General features: G+C 35.2%; 1 protein-coding gene across 1 annotated transcript; it reads left to right on the top strand.

Annotated features, from left to right (window-relative positions):
* The first annotated feature begins 8,171 nt into the window (after positions 1-8,171).
* Positions 8,172-11,468, top strand: LOC144959919 (uncharacterized). Its single transcript, XM_078892767.1, has 2 exons — positions 8,172-8,564; positions 10,135-11,468. Exons 1-2 carry the CDS (start codon positions 8,184-8,186, stop codon positions 10,345-10,347), a joined length of 594 nt encoding a protein of 197 aa, XP_078748893.1. The 5' UTR covers positions 8,172-8,183; the 3' UTR covers positions 10,348-11,468.
* Positions 11,469-20,538: the final 9,070 nt, after the last annotated feature.

Below are 20,538 nucleotides of genomic sequence, written 5' to 3'. Positions count from 1 at the left end.
CCGTTGTCATGAGAAACACGAGTCGTAAATGGTCTAAATCAGATTCCAAAACGGACAATCTTAAACCATTCTTCAAGATGAAGGACACGCTGTCAACGTCTCATGGATGTTTATTCTACGGATCAAGAATCGTTATTCCTAAGAGTTTGCAACGAGACGTCCTCAATATCCTTCACAACGGTCATTTCTGCATGCAACGCATGAAACAATTAGCGCGAACGGTCGTATATTGACCAGGTATTGATTCTGACATCGTCAATACGTGTCGTGGATGTGTTACGTGTGCAGAACACCAAAACAACCCACCAAAGGAGCCAAACCATCCATGGATAACGCCAGACTCACCGTGGAGTCGAATGCACATCGATCACGCAGTGAATTTTATGGGTAATAACTGGTTAGTAATGGTCGACACCTACTCAAATTACCCATGCATTCACGCAACCAGTTCGACGTCAACGAAAGCAACAACTAGCCTTCTGGAAGAGGACTTCGCTCACTTCGGCTATCCTCACGCTATCGTGTTGGACAACGCAGCATGCTTCACTTCTGACGAATTTCAGACATGGTGTAGGGAGAGGGGAATCAAACATCTCACTGGAGCTCCCTATCATCCCGCTACAAACGGTGCAGCAGAACGACTTGTGGGAAGTTTTAAAAAGGCTTTGAGAAAATCGTCTTTTCCTCCAAGACAAGCCTTGCAACAATTTCTTATGCAATATCGTCGCACACCTTTAGCTTCTGGTTCGTCACCTAGTGAATTGCTTCATGGACGTCAAATTCGCACATTGATCGACACACTCCGCCCATTGTCCACCTCAAATTCCAAACCACGTGTAACAAAAACGCGTTATAAAGTTGGGACACACATTTATTCCTTACGTTTTGGTAATCGAAATGACAGAGAGGCGAAATGGATTCCCGCAACTGTCACCAAAGTGTTGGGACCACGTCATGTCATGGTAACTCTCCAGAGAGACGGAACAACGTGGAAGCGTCATATTGAACAAATAAGACCACGTTACAACCTTCCTCTCCAAAACGTATCTGCTACAGCAAATGATACCATAGAGGACGATTTCATTACTAATCCTATCGGTGATTATTGTGAGCGTTCATCATCGAATGCAGCTACCCCCGGAGCAGAATCGAATCGTGAATCGGATCGTGTCCAACTGAGAAGATCGTGTCGTACCAGAAAATTCCCCAATCGATTTTAGCCTTCGAACCTTCGAAACCTACTTCTCAGGCAAAACAGGGAGGTGTTATGGACTTATACATAGAGTTACTCTAGAAAAAGTTGCTCCCCTTAGTTATTAGCTAATTGATTTTAGTTACAGCTTAATTAGTTATTATTCATTAAGTCCATTGTTAAAATATTATTTGTGCTTAACAAATATCAGAGTGGCATGCCCTAGAGAAGGATGCACTCTTTGTTCCTTACTTTTCATAGTTGAGTTACTTATACTATTTTTCCTTCTTAAAATGTTGTTGCGATATATTTGTATATACTCTTAACTTATACACAGTAATAAATTGTTCTCTCACATATCACTTAACGCTTCTGAGTTGAGTGATTCCACAATATTAATCTGGAGGCCCGTCAAAAACACAACCGTACTCCAAAGGTGCTCACTGAAGGTAGGATGAACAAAATCGCAATCATTTTTTCTCCGAAAAATGGCATTTTGCGCCCCCGCGCGCTTGATAACTTTTTTATTTATTAACCGATTACTTTCAAATTTGGAACATATACTCTTCTTATCTTTGTCTATAGAATAAATTATGGATATTGTATTATCTTTGTAAAATTTGATCTTATCATCTCCCAATTGTGCGAAAAAATACCAGTCAAAAGGCGTAAATTTGATGCGGTACGAAAAAATAAATTTGTGTCGGTCAATCTTATCCATAGTCTCTTTTGTAGATTAACATCATTTTTACATGCTGGCAACGTTTCGAAACCCTGCTAGGTAAATCTTTTACAAAACTTTGCGCGCGGTGAGTATTCCATTTCTATCAATGTAAATCTGAAATTAACACCAAAAATGCGATTTTTCACAATATACTTAACACAAACACACAAATACATTTATATCATAGATAAATTAGTCTTTAGTGTTATATCCAAAGGGAAAGACTGTATCTTTAAAGCTCTATTTTTTATGATTTTTTTTGATCTCATGCCTGTCTCCATGGTGACCCTGCACCTTTAATTCAGGCTTAAGGAAAAGGTTATAAAACATCAAAGAGACAAATTACGGAGAAGGGACTTGTGGAAGGATAAAGAACGGAAACGGTGTGCATGATACAGTACAAGACAAAGTAAAGAGTAAAATACAAAAAACTCTTGGTCGTACTCGTATCGCATACTCTTATCGAGAACTTGAATTTTATGGCTTATTGCCGATCGCCCCCTTTATCTTCGGACTGGGACGCTTTGGCAGCTGATGATAAACATTGTAGCACGGCTGACCAGTAATCAGGAAATATGTCATTCACAAATCACCCAGTAACCACTGGGAATTGAATCTCAAAGTTCATGATCACCGGTCAGATGCACTACACCAAAGATAATACCCTATAGTTTGGCCTATATTCTTTGCGTGGTTAGGCGTTTCCGCTGTGAACCTTGGGTACATCACATTTTTAAAAAGACTAGAACGAACGACGTAAACACAGACATTAAATTGACTCCATTATTATTTTGAAAATATCAAAGTGATCAATTAGAAATCAGGCACTGGTGTAAAGCAAAAATCTGAAAGAAGTGTGAATGAGTCAAGGATTAATATTATACAGAATTATTCATTTTTATAGAATTAAAGTGAATAGTTTACCTTCGTAGAGATGATAACCTTCGCCAGGACCTTTTCAATCGCGAGAATTATTAGTTTTCATCTCTTATTTTAAAAAAATATTCACTGACTTTATCTAGACTCATGTGTGTTTGCCATATGTCGATAACAAATAATTAAGATGATTAGAGTGACATGTTTACATTTACTTAGAAAAGATCAAATCGAATTGCAGCGACTAATTATGTGGTCAGTGAACTATAAGGGTGACGTGGGATGATCTAAGTTTTCCCTAATTCGCTCTTGCGGTCAGACACTCAGACTAGAAGTTCTTGCGTTCGAGTCCCATATTGAACGCCGCCTTGTTTAGCCTTTGGAAAATAATATTTCCTCTAATTATGTCACTGTTCTCATGAGTAAAAATAATACCTGATCGTTAGGAGCTTTGTCTCTGCCTGGAAAAAAAATATTGTAATATTTCATATCAAGTGTCACAAACCGTCCCGCTTTACGCAAGTATTAGATATTGCTCTATATAAATGCTCACGTTTTCAATTTTAAGATAAGATAAGATAGGATAGGATAAGATATACTTTATTCATCCTTGCATGGAAATTATCATTCTGTATCGCAACACAATTCATCGATACATAAAGAAATATCTAATGTAAGTATTTAAATATACATTGGCAAAGAATACTGTTTTAAAATTACATTGTTACAAGAAGTGGATATGTGCTGTCAATGTGTCGATAATACACTTATAATAGAATCCTTGCATTAAAATGTGTTTAGTATAAATAAATAATCAAATGAGCATGAAGATACTTCATAAACAAGTAAAGGTTAAATGATGTAATAATAAATGTAGAGAGGGATATTAATTATAAATCGTGCTATTGCGATTGTTTAAATATTTCATCTGAAGAATAAATAATTTATTTTGCGCGATCACAGTGTCACGTTACTGTAGAACGAGCTTAATTTTCAATGGGATATTAGCTTTAAACAACCATGAGTTGTTATTTTTCAAACCTGTTGCTATGGATGACAACGCCTCTCAGTCGTCATATGAATACTACTTCGAATCCCACGTAAAGGAATTTGTGATATAGCTGTTCTACTAATCAAACTTATGAAATCGGGTTTCAAGCTTTTGGATCCCATGGGTGTCAATTTGGTTCACGCATGATCTACTCTAAGGAACCTTCCCCGTTAGTCTCCCAATCAGGGGGTTAAGGTTGTCTTTATTCTATTCTATCCATTAATATTCTAATTCTTTTCAGACATAAGACAAAGCGGCTACCTGTCAGGTATTAGTTTTAAACCAGACCACGTTGAATGAATGTATGTAAATCCCCTTTTCAAAGGACTCAACACTGCGCCGCTCAAACAGGACTCGCTCAGACCAGATAACGTTTTAAATCTGAAGTTGAGTGCCCGATCTCAAGTCCAAATAACGTCACACTAGACCATCCTACTTTAACCCATCTAATAACCATATAATTAGTCCTAGAAATCCGATTTAATCTTTGTTTTTAATTGAGTGTAAATATGCCTCTCTCATTATCGTTGATGTTTTCGACATATGGCAGTTACATCTGAGTCGAGTAGAAGTCATTAATATTTTGATCTACAAAAGGTGAAAAATGTAAATCCAGCCACTAATGCCCGAGATGAATTTCTGGTAAGCTTTTCAATTTATATCTGTGATCATGAAGATATATACATACTTGTGTGTGTGTGTGTGTGTGTGTGTGTGTGTTTGTGTATGTGTTGAGGAGCAGGCAGTGGTGTAAGATAAAGGTCTGAACAAGTGTGAATGAAAGGTGCCAGTCAAAGGAAGAAAGAAAAATCGAAGAAATAAAACATCACAAAAATCGAGGTAGACTAATTTTTTTGGAATTGTTTTTGTTTTCTTCTATTTTTTTCTTTCCTGCCTTGTCTCGCGCCTTTCAAAGACAGTTATTCATATCTTTATATTATATAACCTTGTCTCATAAAGACTTCTCTCACATCGTTACCTTAAACCAGTGTCGGATTGTTTATTTATCACTTTCATAGTAAAAAAAAATATATTGATCGTTTATATACCGCAATATCCTCTAAATGTGTACACAGCGCTTTTCCAGAGATCTCAGCCAACTCCAATGCGTATCATGTAGGAGAGAAAATGACACCTGTTCGGCAATAGTGCGTTTTTTCGGCCAGGGACAACTCTATTTACGGCCGGGTACTCGTTATAAACCTGAGTACGGTGAGAGATTAAGAATAAAGAGTCTTTTCTAAGGATTCAATAGTGCGCCGAGCGGGGCTCGAACTCATGACATTCCGATCCGAATGGAAGTGGAATACCATTTAGTTATGGCGGTGATGACACTATTCAAGCGACGAATGCCATTCACTTCTCGGTATGCTCTTCATACATCACGATTAAAACAAAAAACCTGCTTTGATTTTTCATTTTCCGAGCTATTAAGAACCCATATATGATATTGAGCAATGCAATGATGGCGGCCATCACATCATTTTAAAAGGAAATGTTCAGAACGTTTCGGGTATTCCCTTTATCCAACACGATAAATTTCCTTCATTCTATTTTATCATTTTTCTGAACTATCAAGGCTCAATAATTATACAGAGACGAGTGTAACGAATGTCTCGGGTATGCCCTTCATCTACTATACTAAAATATCCTTAAACACTTTTTCATTTTTTCCCGAGATATTAACAGCACATAATAATATATATTATTGAGCAATACAGTGATATCTGTCAGGACATTATTCAAAAAGTGAATCTTATGGACGTTTCGGGTATTCCGCTTATCTACATGATAAATTTCCATTCATCCATTTTTATCATTTTTTTCTGAACTAAAGTTAGCAATATATGATATCTAAGATTCACTATCAATATTTGCAAACAAAAATAAAAATCAATAACAAGATTATACACAAGAGAACAAAATAATCGGACAACGAGAACTAAACCAACTAAAACCTAGAATATTATGTTGCGTAATGTAGCAATGACTATGACAATTTTTGTTTTCTTTTTTTGTAGGAGATACTACTATTATATCAAAGTCCTATCTCTACTGAGTAAAAATATTTTTGAATTTTCAAAATCCATTATTATATAACAAAGTTATGCAGTTTCAAATGTGTCATTTTTTTTGGATGACTCACAAGAGAAAAAAAAATATGGAAAATATGGGACGCTTTTTCTGCGTTTAATTCTGATTTGTGGCTCTATCTCTTCTGGTAATTACACGAGTTTTGTGGCTTGACATCATCTAAAATGACCTGTTTTCTAACTGTGTGCCAACTTTCAGTCATATTCATCGATAAACAGCGTCGTAATTATTTTGTTTAATATCATGAACGAAACGGCTTCGTCCCATATTTTGTCTCGAATTTGGGCGCTTCGTGAGCGAAGAAGAGGCCCACAGATTTGTGCGAGATATTCATTGCTACGTAATGGCGAATGACTAAAAAGGGAACTAAAGCAATTCACGTATTCCTCTTTAGGTCTGCTAGCGCCTGACACGATGCAATGATCTCCACCTCATTGTGCAAGGTGCTATTCTTATGGATACCTTCAAGGACAGACTTCATCTGCTTTGGGTCTGTCTCCAATATGTCTTCAGATTTCTTTTTGGGGCGATCTCGTTTCCTCATTCCTCGGGGTGTCCAGCTCAGAGCCTTCCTTGTCAATGTTTTATCAGGTCTGAGAAAGATCTACCCCAACCATTGCCATATCCTTCCCTTTTAAAATTATAAAAAACTCGAGACTATACCTCCGTTCTGGATATCAGGTAATCATATGAGTTTGCATTAGACCACAGAAAATTGAAATTTGTTTTCAATAAGTATTTTATTATCATTCTTCAAATATGCATATGATATGCAAATTGCTTTTGTGGTGATAATGTAACAGCAACTGTATATTAAGCAATCTTAAGAGATATGTATGTATTGTATTTCACAGCGATTCTTCCTGATTGTTTCCACGAAATTTTGATCCACCTCCCTTAAAATGTGAACAATTTGAGCTCTAAAAAATAAAATTTTAAATTGTAAACTACATATTGTTCACATACATTGCCTCTATTTTAACATGTAATGATATGGATTCGAATTTTGCAGGCATTCATCGAGTTTTGCAATATTACTTCACAAAAGAAAAGTTTTGTTGCATTTTTCGAATTCTTCTGGGAAAACGCCAAAATTGATGTGAAATTCATCGCGATATGAAAGCGATTTATGGTAATGGCGTTTTTTAATACATCAAGTGTATTATGGGTGTGAATAGTTTAAGTTTGGGCAAACAGACCTAGAAGATAAGACAAGTCTTGTCCCATGTATTTTGTCAAAGACAAAGAAGAATGTTGATAGAGTTGATGCGCTGATTCAGGGGGGGATAAGGCAAAAATTAGAGAAATTACTGAAAGTGTGAGAATATCAAAGTCAGTCGTCAACAGAATTGTATTTGTTAAGCTGATATATTGCAAGGTGTGTTCTCGATCGTTTCCTAAGAAGAAGACAGCTAATCACATGAAACAACGAGTTGTTGGAGCCTGATAAATTCTTCATACGACATATTGTTCAAATGAAGAAACGTGGATACAGCATTCGACCCTAGAGAAAAAAAAATATTATGATTTCTTGGCCTGGAAACATCCCTCTTAACCAACTCCATTAAAGTAAAAAAAACAAACTGATAGCTCAGAGAAAATTAAACCCAAGCAATCCGTAACAGGGAATGTGTTTTGCTATTTTATGCCCTCAAATCAGGACAAACAATCAACGCAAAGGGTAAACTGTGAAACACTTTACAATCTCCAAGAAAGTTTTGCATCGAAAATGACCAGGACAACTGACCATTTGCTTGATTTTGCAACATAATGACGCATCTCCCCATACCACGAATGTCACCGATGACTGGGTCCAGTGAGATAGACAGGATATGTTACCACATCACTCTTATAGTCCGAACTGATTATCAACTTTTTTTCTTTTTGGGGAATAAAAAAAATAAAGCGCTTTCTAACACGGAATCGATGTAGGTGTGCAAGGCTGGGTGTTGTCGATTGACAATATTATTTTTTCAAGCAACTTCAAGGAGGAAGATTTCTTCAACAAGCAATAAAAACATGTACATTATTTTTATGTCTATCAGGTTGTTAATGTAATGTATTTATGATTTATTGTTCCTATTTTTGGCTGAAAACAGGTTTTGATTCCGTGTTTGTTTGTTATTGTTTTTTGTATTTTTTATATTTTTTTATTGTTGTTGTTGTTGATTTTGAAGCTGTTAAATTCAATTTTTTTCCGGTAAAATTCACAGGTTTTCTTTATCAATATTCCAGAAAATTGAAACATGTGTGTCAAACACAATACGTCCATTTTCATACTAATCTTCTTGACTGTTCGCATCCAATGCATGAGTCTTCGATGCCAAAACCTTGTACGTGAATGTGAAACTCAGATTCCAGGAATGCAAGATAACACTGCAGGATGGGGTATAAAGCATCCAATCCATTGTGACGATGCTCTTCCTTTCAGAAATTGCACTAGAGATTGTTATGAAGCTTACACTGATTACGTTAAGGACCCTTTACTTGTATCCGACACTTTAGATTATATATGCTCAGAAAAGATAAAGACAGAATTTAAGAAACTTGTAAAATCTGGGCAATGTCTTGACAGCTGTGGCGATATGAAGGAAATAGTGAAAACAACAGGGAATGGCTGCATAGAGGTGAGGCAATTATATCGTATCCTGTTTCTGGACATCTACAGTAAATGTTCTTCATTATGCTTCTTATACTACTACTACTACTACTACTACTACTACTACTACTACTACTACTACTACTACTACTACTACTACTACTACTACTACTACTACTGCTGCTACTACTTCTACTACTACTACTACTACTACTACTACTACTACTACTACTACTACTACTACTACTACTACGAACTACTACTACTACTACTACTACTACTACTACTACTACTACTACTACATATATAATAATAATAATAATAATAATAATAATAATAATAATAATAATAATAATAATAATAATAATAATAATAATAATAATAATAATAATAATAATAATAATAATGATATTAATAATAATAATAATAATAATAATAATAATAATAATAATAATAATAATAATAATAATAATATAATAATAATAATTTAATAATAATATTATTACTATTATTATTATTATTATTATTATTATTATACTACCAGCACGACTACTACAACTACTACTACTGCTACTTCTACTACTACTACTACTACTACTACTACTACTACTACTACTACTACTACTACTACTACTACTACTACTACTACTACTACTACTACTACTACTACTACTACTACTACTACTACTACTACTTGTGGGGCTATGTGGCCTTGTGGTTTGACAGTCGCTTTCGGATCGGAAGGTCCCTGGTTTCGAGCCTCGCTCGGCGCATAGTTGAGTTTGGGGAAAAGGACCTTTTCTCATATTCTCTCACCGTACCCAGGTGTAAAGTGAATGTCGTTAACAACGTTTTCTCTATCGGAAAAAAATAATGTCGCCCAACAGGCGTCTTGTCTCGTTCTACATGTTGCTGTTGTTCACGGACCCATTTAAAGCACGTTGATTGCGTACATTTAGTGGATATTACACTGTATAAAAGCTCAATTGCTTTTTCTTTACTACAACAACAACAACAACAACAACAACAAGAGTAACAACAACAACATCAACAACAACAACAACAATTACTACTACTACTACTACTACTACTACTACTACTACTACTACTACTACTACTACTACTACACTAATACTACTACTACTACTACTACTACTACTAACTACTACTACTACTACTACTACTACTACTACTACTAACTACAAACTACTACTACTACTACTACTACTACTACTACTACTACTACTACTACTCTACTACTACTAACTACTACTACTACTATCTACTACTACTACTACTACTACTACTACTAACTACTACTACTACTACTACTACTACTACTACTACTTACTACTACTACTACTACTACTACTACTACTACTACTACTACTACTACTACAACTACTACTACTACTACTACTACTACTACTACTACTACTACTACTACTACTACTACCACTACAACTACTACTACTACTTCTGCTACTACCACCAGTACCCTCTTTCTTCCGTTGAATATCCCTATAACATACTACTTGTAAAAGTTATTTGCCTATAACAAATTACTACAAACTTATTATCACATTTTATCTCCTCAGGAGACTCTTCAGATGGCAAAAAAGCAAAGACTGCCTTTAACTAACTTAAGCATCAAATCATTCTGTTTAACCTTCCCCGTGCTTCTTGAGTGTGTCAAGAATAAATTGAAAGAGGTTTGTGGTCAAGAATTTACAGATTTCTACTTAAATCTTGTTGAGACTTCAACCTCCAATATGATATCTTGCAAGATAAAATTAGACCGGAGAAGATAAATCGCTAAACGTTTTCTGTTTTAACGATAACAGAGATGATGATTATAACTACGACGATGAAAATCGACATTATAAAAATATATGATGATTCTAACATTGCAAATCTAAATTAAATTTAATGACTTTACTCGCATTAAAATGTATCAGGACTGAAGAATGTTCATTGCAATGTTTTGTTCCTCGTGGATTATAAAAATCTATGTCATGAGTGTCTTAATGGCTCGCAAGATTAATTGAAATTAACTCTCTCCTTCCGGTCATTTTCCGGATTGTCTCCAAAACTTCACACCCAGCCTATACAGAAACATATTTATTTCACTTAAACACAAAATATATTAGTTCTAGCTATACATATTTTTTTCTCTACAAAACAAGCTCTTCAAAACAATGTCATTATACTGTAATATTAACAAACACTTTTGTTCAAATATTGTGATGTTCAAAAAGAATCAGCATGAGAAAAAAAATGGCTGCATCGTAACAAATGTGACGATTTACCTATTGGTGGTTAGGAAAGGGTTAAGACAGATTCATTCTTGATGTAACCTATAATATCGATTAGGTAACATGTTTGGTTGAAAAAGATTTTTTTAAATAATTGGTTTTAATTCTGAGTATAATTACATGCATATTACAAACTAAATTAAACCATAGTCTTAATTTAGTGCGACGCAGATGATATTCGCGCCCGCTTCACACGAAAGGGGACCGAGTTTGGTCTGAGATGAAGTAGAGTATGTTTGTGATTTTCTTTCTCGCAGTCAGTGACACGACCTTCAAATATCGATTGATTTAAATAACCCTCATCTTGTCAAAATATCTCAAACCTGAAACTGTTGATGTGTTGCTTGAAAAATTTACAATGAATACCAAGTGAACTAGAATATAAAGAAATTTTAATAATTGAACGAGTATTGATTATTGATCATTTACGTTCAAGTGCCGCACTCAAGGACTACAATTCCCACAACCCTATTTTAGTGTGTTTCGGTTTAATGTGTAATTAAATAATTCCAGTCTGCAAAGATATACATCAACATCCTTCTTGTTTTAATACACATTCATACTAACACTTAGATCTACACGAACTATGATTGTACTTATTAAAATAAAACAATTAAAAAGCATATTTCTGTGTTCGAATATCATTAGAATTAAAGTTTGTATCAGAATAGTAGTCTGTGTAAGGAAATCACATGTTTTCCAAACAATATCCAACATTTTGGACTCGCCATGAAACAGCAAATTTTTACCATTATAGGAATTGAACATTTGCTACTAGTTGGTCACACAATCCGCCAACCACGTCGGCTTTTTCTTTGTGTCGTCTAGGCCTGCGTGTGAGGACAAAATCTGGTAGTAACCTTGACAGGATTTCCGACCTGTCCTGGTGCATCATCATCATCATCTTGCCTTTTTCACCCTGGGTCAGGGTATAGGCCACAGACAAACAGTTTCCATCCTTCTCTATCCTGAGCTAACTTTTTATCTCTTTCCAGGTCTTACCACTTCTCTGTATATCAGCTTCTTTAATTCTTCTCCATGTTCCTCGTGGCCTTCCCCTTGATCTTCGGTCTTGAGGGTTCCAGTCCAATACTTTCTTTGTTATAGTGGAGTCATTCTTTCTAAGCGTGTGTCCAATCCACCTCCATCGTCTTCTTCCTCATTCCTCTCCCACTGGTTTCTGATGTGTTCTTTTCCATTTTATTCTGAGTAACTTACGCATGCACCTGTTTACGAAAATAATCTTGTGCTATGGGAACCACTTGAAAGATCGAGAAACAGCGGCAAGCAGAATATAAAAGGCAATGACTGTCTGCTAGATGACACAGGAATCGACAACACCGGCAGATGAGTATACTCATGGAGGAGAGGACAGAATGGCGGAGACTTGTGTCTCATCCCCCTCCCCCAAGGGGCGCCTACGAAAGTTCTATCACATTGTAGGGGCCGTAATGATTCGTAATATTGTATACTTTAGATCATTTCTCATGGATTTGAAAACGGTGGACTTCTTAAGAGAGGCCAGTAATCAATGTTTACAAATTGGGATATCCTTCCGATTGGTGCTTATTGACTTATCATCAATGTGCAATTCTTGAAAAGGGGGGAGGGGGATGGCCCATGTAAATATTTTGCCAACGAACAACGAATTGATGGCATATCTTAAAATTATACAACTATTTTTGTCAACGATTGATATTCGAGTATCATATGGCTATCTAAAATCTTTGACATGAATACGGTATATGTTTCTATTTGTTATCACGTTGACTGTGAGCTCGGCGGCTTTAATTACTGCTGACATTGTCCACACACGTCTGGTGTTTGTGCGTGTCGTGTTTATTTTTGCTGTTGTGATCGTTATAATCGTTCACTATCTGCCAATATCTATTATTTGTGTGTTATTATGTGCCATCATGTGTGTAGATAAGTGATGTTTGGCGTAGAAAGACGAAAACATATGTATGCAGCCTCTCTCAATAACCTGACACACGTATGGATGAGAAAGAACAAACTGAAAAAAGAAACAAATTTGATGCTATACAATAGCCCTCAATCAGTTTTTTTGTTACAACTGTAGAAAAAGGGCACTAGAAAAGAGTGAGGAAGATACACAAAATTGTAGTGTTCCGAAAACAACTCATTTTAAGAAAAAAATTATTTGTTTAATTAAGACAAGATCTTATTAATGTTTTAACTAGTATTCTTGTGTGGTGTTAAGACTCTACACACTTTAAACGGATATTTTATTGCTTTAAACTCTATTTTGCGCTGTGACTGGAAATGTGCGCTCAGTGAAAAATAAAATAGATGAACTGTGCTCACTGTGTCGTCATTGCTGGATTATAGACAAGCCTCTATTATATGTATAACAGAGTCCTGGTTGACACCCGACCAAGGAATTTACCCAATGGAAACCGTACGGTGCTCTTATTGGCTAACCAACCAGCGGCCTCGATGAGAAAAATATCCGCCATTTTGATGTTGGCTGGGAATCGCGTTACTATAGTAAACAAGCGCTGATCGGCCGTTTATGAAAACAAGTTGCTGCTCGCTCGTTTATCTCAAAATTATTCAAAACGATCTCTCTAAAATTATATAAATGTGACTTCTTAAGGTTTTCTTCACGGTCAAAACCACACAACATTCTATTAATGATTACGTCCGAGGCAAAAAGGAATATTGACAGGTCGACCGAGAGTTGAACTCGTGAGACGACAAACATCAATGCGAAGTGTAGCGAGAGTCAAGCTATTGTTTGTCTTGTCCTATTCTATATAGAGAAAAGGATAAATAGTATAGCCTCGTGTGTGAGTGGTTGCGTGCCATAGTCTTGTTTTTAAATTGTTTCTGTTGTTTATGTGTGTAGTGATGACTCTCTCACACTCAATTTCAATACCGAAATAGGAATTCCCGCACACAAGAAAGGGGAATTGGGGTGGTATTTGGCATACATATTGTATAGTATCTAGTTCTAAATAGATAACTGATTAGAATTATATTATGATATATAAACACAATGCCAAATACAATTCCGAAGTTTCCTTATTTCAAATGAAGTAAAGCTCCAAAACCTAATGGTAGTGATTGTAGTACTGAGTGTTAGTGAGGTGATGTGGTGTTGGTGGTGGTTGTAGTTGTAGTAGTAATAGTGATGATGATGTGGTGGTAGTGATGATTGTAGTTGTAGTAGTAGTGGTAGTGATGATGATGTGGTGGTGGTTGTAGTAGTAGTGGTAATGGGAATGATATGGTGGTGGTGGTGGTTGTAGTAGTAGTGGTAGTGATGATGATGTGGTGGTGGTGTTTGTAGTAGTAGTGGTAATGATGCTGCTATGTCGTCTAGTAGTATGACACTCGCTTCCGGATCGGAAGGTCCTGGGTTCGAGCCTCGCGCTCGGCGCATAGTTGAGTAAAATGCTCTTTACTCACATTCTCTCACCGTACTCAGTTGTAAAATGAGTACCTGGCCGTTAACAGAGCTGTCTTTGTCCGAAAAATTGTAATATCGCCTAACAGGCGTCATGTCCCGTCCTACATGTTAAATGTTGACCAGGGACCCCGTGTAAAGCGCTTTGAGCACATTTAGTAGATATTGCACTATATAAAGCTCAATTAAAAAAAAAATATTTCAATGATGATGATATGGTGGTGGTGGTTGCAGTAGTAGTAGTGGTAGTGATGATAATGTGGTGGTGGTTGTAGTTGTAGTAGTAGTGATAGTGATGATGATGTGGTGGTGGTTGTAGTAGTAGTGGTAGTGATGATGATGTGGTTGTGGTGGTTGTAGTAGTAGTTGTAATGGTGATGATATGGTGGTAGTGGTGGTTGCAGTAGTAGTGGTAATGGTAATGATATGGTGGTTGATGTAGTAGTAGTGGTCGTGATGACGATGTGGTTGTGGTGGTTGTAGTAGTAGTGGTAGTGATGCTATTGTAGTGGTGGTTGTAGTAATTGATGTAGTGATGCGGTGGTGGTTGTAGTAGTAGTGGTGGTGGTGGTTGTGGTAGTAGTGGTAATGATGATGATATGGTGGTGGTGGTTGCAGTAGTAGTGGTAGTGATGACGATGTGGTTGTGATGATTGTAGTAGTGGTAGTGATGATGATGTGCTGGTGGTGGTGTAGTAGTAGTGGTAGTGATAATGATGTGGGACTGGTGGTTGTAGTAGTAGTGTTAGTGATGATATTGTGGTGGTGGTTGTAGTAGTAGATGATGTGGTGGTTGGAAAACACATTACAGGTTATTATAATACAAGATTACACACATTCTCTAACTTCATTTTTTGACAGCTTCGATGTGCCATAAATATACGCAACAGTTCTGAAACATTTAATTGTGGATTTTGATATTGTTTGTTGTTTTTCTTGTGTCGTTATGTTGACATAGATACCGAATGAATGGTAATTACTACATTCTCAGCCAACAACAAAATGGCGCTGAATGCTTTCATTGGTGGACACTTTTTAGGCTTCGTACGTATTCTCATTCGTTTAATTCTATGCACCCAACACACCATCATCTGTCGTCAAAATCGACAACTATTCTCTACACAGGACCGATTAGGCCGTTCAAACAAAAATGGGGCGGTGGTGTGTGCGTATACATATATGTTATTATTACCTATATATCGCCCTGTCATCAAACGTTGTAAGCCAGTAGTGAAGTGTGTTCTGGTCATGAACGAAAGTGTGTGAGAGGAGTTGCGTGGTTGTTTTGAATGCACTGACTGGAATGTTTTTATCGAATCATGTGATAGTGTGGATGAGCTGAATGACTGTGTGAGTGAGTATTTAAAATTCTTTGAACAGGTAGTGTCTTGTAAAAATAAAATAAAATATTATCCTAACAGCAAGCCTTGGATAACAAAAGATCTAAAACTTTTATTAAACCAAAAGAAAACTCTCTTTACTAATGGAAACAAAAAAGATCTGAAAACAAAACAAAAAGAGATAAAGAGAGTAATATCTAGTTGTAGAGACAAGAACAATTTTTTTTTTAACTGCTTTTCTTCTGGGGATATACGGGACACGTGGCGGGGCTTAAAACTGCTGTTAACTATAATCCAAAGCCCACGATTATATCAGACGATATCGAAATTGACACTCTAAAAAATTTTATTCACGTTTCGACAAAGCAAACAAATTTGATATTGAAAATGAAGAACATAAATTAGACAGGGCTTTGGAAGATGAAATGACTATTGAGGTCAGTGAAGAAGAAACGAGATTCGTATTTTTGAAACTAAACGAGAGGAAGGCTGCTGGGCGGATGGATTGAAAGGAAAACTATTAAAAGAATGTGCCCATCAGCTTTCCCCCCATTTATACACATATTTTTAACTGGTCCCTCCATTGCGTTTCGATCCCTGAAATTTGGAAAACTTAAAAAATTATTCCTGTTCCAAAAAAAGAAAAACTTGAATCTATGAACGATCTCAGACCTGTTGCATTGACTTTAATAGTCATGAAATCTTTAGAAAAACTTGTTCTTGTTATAATTAGGAACCAGTTTATGCCATTGAGTGATAGTCATCAATTTGCTTACAAACCAGGACGTGGCGTAGAGGATGCCATTTTGCTGTTTATAAACAACATTTACAGGCATCTGGATAACGCTAAGAGCTATTTGAGATTGCTCTTTGTAGATTTTTCTTCAGCGTTCAATACAATGCAACCTCAGTTGGTTGTTCAAAAATTCACTAGTCTGAATTTAAACAAGTATATAATTGCTTGGGTGCTCGAATTTCTTACGGGTAGAGCACAATATGTTCAATTAGGACAAAACATATCTTCCTGCATAACTACAAATACTGGTGCTCCTCAAGGTTGTGTATTGTCTCCTGTATTATTCACAATATACACGAATGACTGTAGAAGTGAAAACCTGAGTGTCCCTTTAATAAAATTTTCAGATGATATCGCTCTCCAAGGCCTCATAACAATGGCAATGAAGTAGCTTATGGGCAAGAAATTAATAGATTTGTTTCTTGGTGTGATGCCCACCACCTAGAGCTTAACATAAGCAAGACAAAGGAGCTAGTGATTGACTTTAGGAGAGTGAAGGAACCGATAGAACCGTTAAAATTAAAGGACAAATTCGTCCAACGAGTTCCTCACTACAAATACCTTGGTGTAACAATTGATGACAGGCTCAAGTGGGATGAACACTTGAAAATAATTAGGCATAAGATGTGCAGACGTACATATTTTTTAACAAAACTCTCTCAGTTTAGAATAGATAAAACCCTCTGCACATTATTTTATAGAGCAGTAATCGAAAGTGTTTTGTCCTTTTGTATAACAGCCTGGGGAGGCAATTGCTTCGCAGTGGAAAGGAACAAAATATATTCAAATATCAAAAAATCCATTAAACGCTATATAAATGATGTTGACGATGTAGATCTTTTATACGAGACATTTTGTATAAATAAAATAACTAAAATATTAAATGACCAGTATCATCCACTAAGACTATCAGTTTTTATGCCAGAAAGAAGTGGTCGCCCTTTCTCTATTTCAACGAAACAGAGAGACACCGAAAATCTTTTCTGCCGTCCAGTATTAGGCTTTATAACAACATGCAATAATCATTTTATATAATTATTTCGCATTGTTACTTTCAAAAAAGGTAAATATTAATTTATTAATTGATTTGTTTTGCAATCTTTCCAATTTTCAATTTATAATGACAGTTTTAACTATTTTACAGTGTTGAAATTATTCATATTATAAAGCGCAGTTCTGGTTATGGGGCTGTTCCTTTTTCATATAGACATCCTATGTCCATTGTATTTTTATCTTATTGTGTAAATTATAACACGTCTGTACAAAAAAATTCATTTTTGGGATGCAATAAAGTATTATTATATTATTATTATTATTATTATTATTATTATTATTATTATTATTATTATTATTATTATTATTATTATTATTATTATTATTAATATTATTAATATTATTATTATTATTATTATTATATTTTTAGTAATATTGAAGATGTGTACATTGCAATGTTTAAATGGCAGTATCCCTGAGGTGGGTCCATGTTATTACAGCATTTTGGTATCTTTGATCGATGGTTTTCAAAAGACACTAGCATTTAGTGGAGTATTGTTGGTTGTGTGTGTGAATTTTTAAATGGATTTTTATTGTTTAAAAACAGTTGTATTTTATGATTATGATTGTGCGGCTATCTGGTCTTCTGGTATGACACTCACTTTCGGATCGGAAGGTCCTGGATTAGCGCATTGCTCGGCGCAAAATTGAGTCCTTGGAAATGGCACTTTTCTTGCATTCCCTCACCGTACTCAAGTGTAACATGAGTACATGACCGTGAACAGTGTTGTCTATGTCTAAATAAAGTGTGGTATCGTCACACATGCGTTTATTTTCTTTCTATATAGGCTAAGTGTTGCTGTTGCTTAAGGAAAGGGGAAGCGACATTAAAAATGATCAAATTTTACCCAGTGATCTAAAATTAGTGTGGCATGTTGTCATGTGACCATTTGTCTGCATAAAACTTAACAGGAGAACTTCATCTTCGGTGGGGTTTTCTTTTTACTCGAAAAAAAACGTATTTGGTGATCCATGGCATGGTTATATCCATCTCCATTTCCACTTCTTTTAGTTTTTCCCAAAACTAAAATTTTCGTCACTAAAAACCCGAACTCAATCCGTAATGTTTAACCTATATTCTTCAGACTTTCTACAAATGAGTGGTATACAAAGACGCTAGGTCTTCTAGAAGCCGGATTAAATAAATCAAAAATATTTGAAATTTTGTAATTTTTGTCAAGGGGAATACTCTAATAATAAATTTGAACTTAATTTTTACAGTTTCTAATTATTTTTTTAATAGGGATGCTAGAGCCTCTTTATTTTCATTTTTCTACCTGTGGCCAAAATATTATGGCAATCGATTGATAAACAGATAAAAATACTTTGACTTTTAAAGAGTTGTTGTATATTTTCCATAGCAACGGACAACTTTTTTTCGAAAAAAAATCCGTATGCAATCGTTCTTCCCAAATATATATATATATATATATATATATATATATATATATATATATATATATATATATATATATATATATATATATATATATATATATATACATATATATATATATATATATATATATATATATATATATATATATATATATATATATATATATATATATATATCCAATCGGAAGGATATCCCAATTTGTAATCATTGATGTTTGGGATATTTCAAATTTTAGGCAATACAGGTTTTGTTATGGTTACATTTTAGAATTCCAAAGTCTGTTTTCGAAACAAAAAACAAAAACGACGAAAAGTACACATTTAACTTCACTATTCTAAGTATCAAGAAGTATTGATTAATCGTATAATTTACGAAGTATCTGTTAAGACCGTATGTAAATGTAATCTTTCCATACGTAAATGAAATTATAATTATCTTACCTTAATTATACAGAACTATATTATTGTTAGGAACATTTGGCCTGCCAGCAGTCAAGCAATCTAACTGTCCAAACTCTCTGCCAAGCCAAAAAAAAAAAAAAATCAAACAAGAATATACTATCTAACTTTGTCGCCAACCGAGTCAGAACGGTATTTTGTGGGTTTGGAAAGGAGTCAGAAAACGGGATTTTAAGATTATATGTTGATGATTAGCGGATCAAACCTCTGAAGTCTCAAAATTCACGATCGCCGATCAAATCGTGGAATTCTACATACGAGTTTTGCGCACGGTTTCTTATATAATTTTGGGCGGATCAGACCTCTGAGGGCATATTAATTTGTCAACGAAACCGTTCATCTCACAAGTGACTGGAGGGAGTTCCAAAAAATAGGTTCGAAAATTGAAAGGATTGATCCTATTTTGCTCAAGGTCTTAACCCAAGGATTGATTGGTCATTGATTTACTTAAAGCTTTTTATTAAGTACATATATCTTTATGTGGTTTTAATATAGAAGAAACTGTTAGAGCTCAAAAACTTTTAGAACACAGTACACATCTTACAGGAGACTCTTTTCTCCACAGGAAGCCAGTGTAACTCAGTGAGGAAAGCTGTCGACGGATATCTGTGATTATTTTGTAAAATAAGTCGATATTTTGACTAACCTGAAGTTTACACATTGTGTCTTGAGCTACATTCGCTCAGAGGGAGTTACAGTAGTCCAATTTGGATAAAAAAAAGGGAATTAATCAACTGTTTTGCTATATGCTTTGTCATCAAATGGCGACATTTGCTTTTTTCATTCCCATTATACCTTGATTTTATGATGTTCACATGGCTTTTCATAGAACGATCTGTATCAATGTTGGCGCGAATATTTATTTCCTTTATTTAAAAATTATATTAATATATATATATATATATATATATATATATATATATATATATATATATATATATATATATATATATATATATATGATAAAAATAGAATTCCCTTCATTCATCCTATAGGGAATTTTTTTCTCTTCTCTGGGGTCCATTCCAAGGGAGGACTGGCATAACTCAGGCGTCAACAGCAGTGCAAAGCCGGAAATTGATCTAGGATGAGGAGACTTGCTCAAGGCCTCACAGCGCAATAGCGGGTGATCAAAATCATTACATTTCGGATACGAAGCAAAGACTGTAGCGCTGAGCCACGCTGACCATTAAACTGTTTTCGAGAGTAAA

This window comes from Berghia stephanieae, chromosome 14, assembly GCF_034508935.2.
Source record: "Berghia stephanieae isolate SIO BIC M18660-M18661 chromosome 14, UCSD_Bste_1.3, whole genome shotgun sequence".
Taxonomy (NCBI): Eukaryota; Metazoa; Mollusca; class Gastropoda; order Nudibranchia; family Aeolidiidae; genus Berghia; species Berghia stephanieae.
Note: the sequence above shows the minus strand (reverse complement) of the source record. Positions and strands in the feature narration are given on the sequence as shown.